At 41.2% G+C, this 6,861-nt stretch overlaps 1 protein-coding gene across 6 annotated transcripts in view; it reads left to right on the top strand.

Annotated features, from left to right (window-relative positions):
* Nucleotides 1-6,861, top strand: part of RALGAPB (Ral GTPase activating protein non-catalytic beta subunit) — an 89,995-nt gene that overhangs the window by 11,729 nt on the left and 71,405 nt on the right. For all 6 annotated transcript variants that reach the window (XM_015558423.1, XM_006755215.2, XM_006755217.2 and 3 more), the window contains exons 4-5: nucleotides 4,520-4,683; nucleotides 5,609-5,795. In XM_015558423.1, coding sequence (XP_015413909.1) covers nucleotides 4,520-4,683; nucleotides 5,609-5,795 — 351 coding nt within the window. The remainder of the gene's footprint in view (nucleotides 1-4,519; nucleotides 4,684-5,608; nucleotides 5,796-6,861) is intronic.

Below are 6,861 nucleotides of genomic sequence, written 5' to 3' on the forward strand. Positions count from 1 at the left end.
CCCCGGGCCCCCTCAGTCCGCAGGCCGACGCTCTATCCACTGAGCCAAACCGGTTTCGGCCTGTATAATATTCTTTATTTCAGTCAGTGTATGCTTAGTTTCCAGTTGGTTCTCTATCATAACCTCGAGGGTCTCATTAGATTTCTTGTACATCTCATTAAGTTTATCGGCAGTCTCTAGAAGACTCTTGAAAGACCTCAAAAGTGTGGTTTTGAATTCTATATCCAGCAGCCTGCTTTCCTCCAGTTCTGTCATTTGTGTCCTGTTTCTTTGTCTCGGCTTTTTTTATGCTTCTCTGTGTCGATAGAGTGGCTTTCTGTGCTAAGTGTCCCAATTACCTGAGGTAGACACTCTTGATGCACCTCCTTGTGGTTTTTGTGCGCAGTCTTGTTGTTTCTAAGCCTTGATTGTTGTAGGTAACACTGGGAAGGATTTGACCTCCAGGCCAACTAGCTGTGAGAATCAGCTGTGTCTGCAGTGGGAGAACTTCTGTCCTCTAGGGAGGTGCTAATCTAGCCTTTTCCTGAGGCTATCCCGCAAATGCCTCTGTGCAGGGCTTTGGTGGGGCGAGTCCCAGGGGATCATCCTGGCGGTCGGAGCGAGCAGTTATGGCTGCTCTCAGTCCCATCCCCAGAGGCTCTGCCTCTCAGTGTCCCAGCAGTCCTGCTTCTCCCGTTTGAGTCTTCCGCACCTTAGTATTTGACTTCCGCACTGTGCCTCCTCTGAGTCTTGGTATGCTTTTCTCTCTCCTTCTAGTTGTGGAATTTCCACTCAGCCAGCCTTGCTGTGGTTCTGGTTGATGTCCGTTCCGTCTTTTAGTTGTATTTTTGAAGTGGTTGTGCGAGGCAGCAATCTCCAATGTTTACCTATGCCACCATCTTGGTTTCTCCCATTACTTGTTTAAAGAGTATATTAATATGAACGTTAGGAGAGATGGGCTTATATGTTTAAGTGTGTGCCTATTTTAAAGGCTTTTGGCTTTTCTTCTAAATCTGATAGCTATTAGATATTAAAATAACTGTGAACCCTTTCCACTCAAAAAGACATACTTTTAGCCTACCATAATTTTTGTTTCCACTTAAACTAAAAGCAACGAAGCCTTCAATTCTACCTTAAAATGAATCTTTACTAAGAGAGAATGAAAACAGTGAAGTAAGCAGACTTGACATTATTATGGGCAAATTTATAGTAGGTAGTCCAAAAGAATATCTTGACAGTTTGTTATTGATTTCTCCCCATGTCTGAGGCAAAATCCTTAATATTGTAATGTAGGATATGTGCCTTACTTGTTCTTAAATTTTTTATTCCAGCTTTTAAAAATTATGTCATTGTAAAGAATTTGGGAAATATATAAATTAATGAAGAAACATTAGTTCTCTACACATTTGTGGGGATTTTCTGTAAGAAAAATAGATTTTTAGCTATTTTTTGTCTTTGAAAGAGGCAAGGGGGATTAGATCCTTTTGGAAAAGTTAGAACTTTTGGTCTGTTAGATGGTGAGGGACTTTGAACCATCCAAAGCTCTGTAAATTTTAACTTTTAAAATTTAGAAAAAAGATTACTTTGGGGAATTGGAATTAAAAAGAAAAAATATCCATTAAGAACTCTGGTGTCTAGGATTAAGAGTAAACTCCTTACCTCGTGTGATATGCCTGTTGTAATCTGTCCTGGGCCTAGCCAGATTAGCAGCTACTAAATATGCATGAGCTCTTTGGTCAGACTCATAAATTAAACATTCCTTAAAGATCTTCCCTATTATCACCTACTCTTTCGTCATTCTACTCCTTTCCCTCTCCTAGCTGTCCTCATTGCATTTTTGTTGGTTTATCTTCTAAAGAGAAGCCTTACCTTACCATCGAGGCCCATAGTGACCAAACCTTCTGTGAACCTGTATGGTACTTCCTATGTTACTCTTATATCTTCCTGAGGTTTTAAAGTGTGTATGTCTCATTTCCCCATCTAACCAACTTAAGAGCAGCTACTGAGCTGTACATATTTTAGACTTCTACAGTGTCTGGTGTAGTACTGATATTACCTTTAGTGTGAATTAAATGCTGGTTGCTTGTGTTTATTGGTTTCAAATGGAAATAGTAACAGGAAATGGTTGGCAGTGATTTGCATATTGTTTGTGGCAAAACAGGTTCTCAAATAGTTTTAATGCTTCTTGTTATCCCATTTAGGAGACCAATTTGCTGGCCTTTTTGATTATACATGGGACAATTTGATGAGTTGTAAATCATTGCGTCTTCCTCTCTGTACCATTACCACCTCTTTGTGTTCAATCTGTACTGATGAAAAAGTCAATGTCATTTGAGTTCATTAGGCTTTTGCTTTTTTCTTTTGAGAATCATGACACCTTACAAATGATTCATGCTACAATTTGTAATTAACTTGTTTTCTCAAAAGTGTGTGTATGCATACTTCTGAGAGGGTATTAAACTGAGTTTTAGAGTTTTGGTCAAGAATATCTTAGAGAGCTGAATAATTCCAGTGCTAAATATTGTGAGTTATGATCTCATCTCCCATTGTAGGAAATTAAAATTTTTTTTGATTGAGATAGTTCAGAAAATTGTTATCAAATTTACTTAGTGGTTTTTATAAAAAGTGACACTATAAAAAGGAAACTGCCTTCTTTGTAAGAGATTAAGTCAGAGTAGATGTAATCTTTCTCTTTTGCCTTTCTCTTCCTTTTTTTGTCATAATTGAGAAAAAAGTGAACCATTTTTTAAAAATGATTAGGGTTTTGATCTATTGCTCAAATATATTGGACTTTATAAAACATAATATTCTTATAAAGCTGTGTAGTTGGCAAAGTTTTCCATAAAGCTCCAGGTAGTAAATATTTTAGGTTTTGTGGGTTCATATAGTACCTGCTTGTTGTAGAGAAAGCAGCCACAGACAGTATATAAATGAGTGAGCATGGCTGTGTTCTAATAAAACTTTATTTGCAAAAACTAATGGCAGGGCTAGATTTGATTCATGGGCCACAGTTCATTAGCCCCTGTTCTAGAACAGTTTTTCTGAAGAGCACAAGTTACTTTTGAAAATATTGGGAAAAGTCTCTGGTGTTTAGACTTTTCTATTTATTTTTTAGTAAAGATTACCTCATTTCTCTAAGCTTTAGAAACTTGGATGCTACTGAATTGACAATTCTTGAGGGCTCTTGACTTTTCCTAGGTAAATGTCTCATCATTTTGCTTTAGGTTTGACTTCTTTTGGGAAAACTTAGTGGTGTCATTTGTTTGCAACTTGAGGGTAAGTTTTTTGTGGGTCATGGCTTAGAATCTGAGAATGTCTATTCTAAGGTTGGGGTAAGAGTTCTAGGGGTACTCGCTTGAGTTTCTGGATTTCTTGAGGAGGATCTGAGATTTCCTACTCTGATTAAGACATATTTTATTAGTTTTTTTATGACGTGTCATAATATATAAAAATTTGGCTTTAAGATTTATTTCAATAATATTAGTTACTTGTTTTGAGTTTCATATAGTAAGTCTGGAAGCCAACTCACCATTTGCTTATGCAGTGGGTTTCCTACTATTCTCAAAATTCTAACATGGTCTACTTTGGAGAGTGGGAATAAGGGTTTGGACCTGGGCCTTTATCTCCTTTCCTCTTCAACCCCAGCCCTAATAGTTTGACTATTTTATTCCCATGGAAAAAAATGATCCTATGCACTAAAGAGTTATAAAACTGTTCTTCTAGGATATATGAGAAACTTTGGAGCCCCCATTTTGGGTTAAGATGCCTTTTTTATTAGAATAGCAGTAGCAGGTCCTCATCTCTGAGGCAATTACCTGCATACCTCATGGGTTTTAGGGACCTGTTAATGATATTCCATTGGATCCATAGGTTCTTTGCTAACAGACATTAACTTCATAGGGGACTGTGAGCACTGTGAAATCCCATGCAGTATTCTCATGAATGTGCATTTACAATTTTAAAAAAGAATACAAAGGTCTTTCTGCTTCAATGTGTGCAGCAGGAGTGGTTGTGGGTATTCGCTCACTCATTCAACAGAAACCTATCACATACCTTTTTACATGTGCCAGGTATATTGTAGACATAGAAAATCCAGAGGTGAAGCTTACATTTCTAGTATTCCCTCTCACCCCAGGAGCTTTCAAGTCCTCATAGGAGTGGTAGCCTGAGATCCCAGAGTGCCGAACTATATGATGGGAAGAAGTAACTTTGTTGTTGTTGTTGTTTTTTAATGTGCCTCAGTCATGAAACAGCTCTGGCTACCGACACAGGCATCAAGCTAGGATGAACTAAGGACTGTACATCTGCTTTGCCCCTGCTTGATGTAAGAGCAACACCACCAATCAGGTGTCTCCTTGCCCATCTCCAGGGGGTTGTTGTTGTTTTTAAGAAGTAACTTTGAACTGAAGAGGTTGTGCCTAGTCCTTAGGTCTGCTGATTCTCTATTATTGGACCATTGCTGTGTCCATAAGTTGCCTGTCCTTAAACTGTTGTTTTCTCTTCTCAAGGATTGTCAGTGATATCTGTCCATCTTCTTCAGACAGGAACAGGGCTCCAGTCAGATCCGACTATGCCTACAGGTCCTGAGAGCCATTCAGAAACTGGCCCGCGAATCATCCATCATGGCCCGAGAAACCTGGGAAGTCTTATTGTTGTTTCTTCTGCAGATTAATGACATACTTCTAGCCCCTCCAACTGTTCAAGGTTTGTTTATCTTATTTTTTCTAATTTATTTCTGATCTTCAAATAGTTTACTTTTAAAATCATGAGTAGTAGACTCAGTGGGGATTTAAATTTTGGCTTGACAGTTTACAAACCAAGGTTAACAATTCTTAGAATAGAAACCCTGAAAAGCATGATATGAAGTTATTTTATCTTCAGTGATGGTAGGGTAAATTAATATATTTTTTATAATGATAGGAACAGTAGCTTATCTATATCTATATATATAAAAGCCCAGTGACTGTTACAGCAAAACGACCCATCTCTATGACATGCACTGACCACCAGGCAGCAGATGCTCAATGCAGGAGCTGCCCTCCGGTGGTCAGTGCACTCCCATAGCAGAGCGCCACTCAGCCAGAAGCCAGGCTCACAGCTGGCAAGTGCAGTGGCAGTGGTGGGAGCTGCTCCCGCCTCTGCGGCAGCACCAAGGACCCCTAGGCAGATATCCCCCAATGGGTCCCGGACTGCGAGGGCACAGGTGGGCTGAAGGAACCCCCCCCCCCCCAGTGCACGAATGTTGTGCACAAGGCCTCTAGTAGGTTTTATAAATACTTATTCTGTAGAATTAATGTGAGGATTATGGGAGGTTGCTCATCTTAGGCACTCATTCTTTCCTCTCTCCCCAATGTGCTCCTGTCCCACTTGCTAGAAGATTAAGATTTTGGATAAAAACTGAGCAGGGTGACTTGAGAACTTTCAAAGTGATAACTAGTTAATAAAGCTATGATTTCCTTCATAGGCATTCCCAAGAACCATTTCTTGTTCTTAACTATTAAATTGTTTGAAAGTAAAAACTTACCATTGCAGTTATTTTAATTTTTTGACCACCCTTTTAAATAGGTGAATTGAAGATTCAGCTTTAAAAATAAGTATATTAAAGATATGTTTTCTTTTTGTTGGTAAGGTGGAATTGCTGAGAATCTGGCAGAGAAGTTGATTGGTGTTCTCTTTGAGGTTTGGTTACTAGCTTGTACTCGGTGCTTCCCAACACCTCCATATTGGAAAACAGCTAAGGAGATGGTGGCTAACTGGAGGCACCACCCGGCTGTGGTGGAGCAGTGGAGCAAGGTCATCTGTGCACTCACTTCAAGGTAGGTTATTGTCATTGACTTACCTTCTTTCATCCATCTTAACTAGTTCTGTCTTTTTTGGAATCATGGAATACATCGTAAAAAGCCTATACCTTGTGTCTCCTATTGTGGTACTTTGATACAGAATCAAGCCAATTTTATTGTGTTTTTATTTTATTATTATTTTTAAGCCTCACTCGAGGATATTTTTTCCATTGATGTTTAGAGAGAGTGGAAAGGAGGGAGGGAGAGGGGAAAAAGAGAGAGGGAGAAACATCGATGTGAGAGAGACATATTGATTGGTTGTCTTCCGCACTTAGATTGAACCTGCAACCCCAGATGTGCCCTTGACCAGGAATCCAACCCTTGACCCTTTGGTGCATGGGTCAACCCTCTAACCACTAAACACACAAGCCAGGGCAAATGAAGATTCTTTTTTAAACATAGTCACAATACCATTATTATACAAAAAAAATCTTAACAATTATTTAATACTAGAGGCCTGGTGCACAAAAATTTGTGCACTCGGGGGGAGGGGAAGGTCCCTCAGCCCGGCCTGTGCCCTCTCGCAGTCTGGGACCCCTCGGGAGATAACGACCTGTTGGCTTAGGCCTGCTCCTGGTTGGCAGAGGGCAGGCTCAATCCCTTGGTGCAGCCCCTGGTCGGGCTCAGAGCAGGGCCGATTGGGGAGATGGGGCGCTGCCCCCTGTCATGCACAGAGCAGGGCGGATTGGGAGGTTGTGATGCCACCCTCAGTCATGCTCAGTGTAGGGCCGATTCGGGGGTTGGGGCACTGCCCGCTGTCAAACTCAAGGCAGGGTCGATGGGGAGGTTGCGGCGCCACCCCCTGTCACACACAGACTAGGGCCGATCAGGGGGTTAGGGAGCTCCACCCTGTCATGCACAGAGCAGGGTGAACAGGGGGTTGGGGAGCTCCCCGCTATCATGCACAGAGCAGGGCCAATTAGGAGGTTGTGATGCCAACCTCAGTCACGCTCAGAGCAATGCTGATTGGGGGGTTGGGGCACCGCCCCCTGTCACACTCAAGGCGGGGTCGATGGGGAGGTTGTGGCGCCGCCCCCTGGCA

Source organism: Myotis davidii, unplaced genomic scaffold, assembly GCF_000327345.1.
Source record: "Myotis davidii unplaced genomic scaffold, ASM32734v1 scaffold1113, whole genome shotgun sequence".
In the NCBI taxonomy this organism is placed as follows: domain Eukaryota; kingdom Metazoa; phylum Chordata; class Mammalia; order Chiroptera; family Vespertilionidae; genus Myotis; species Myotis davidii.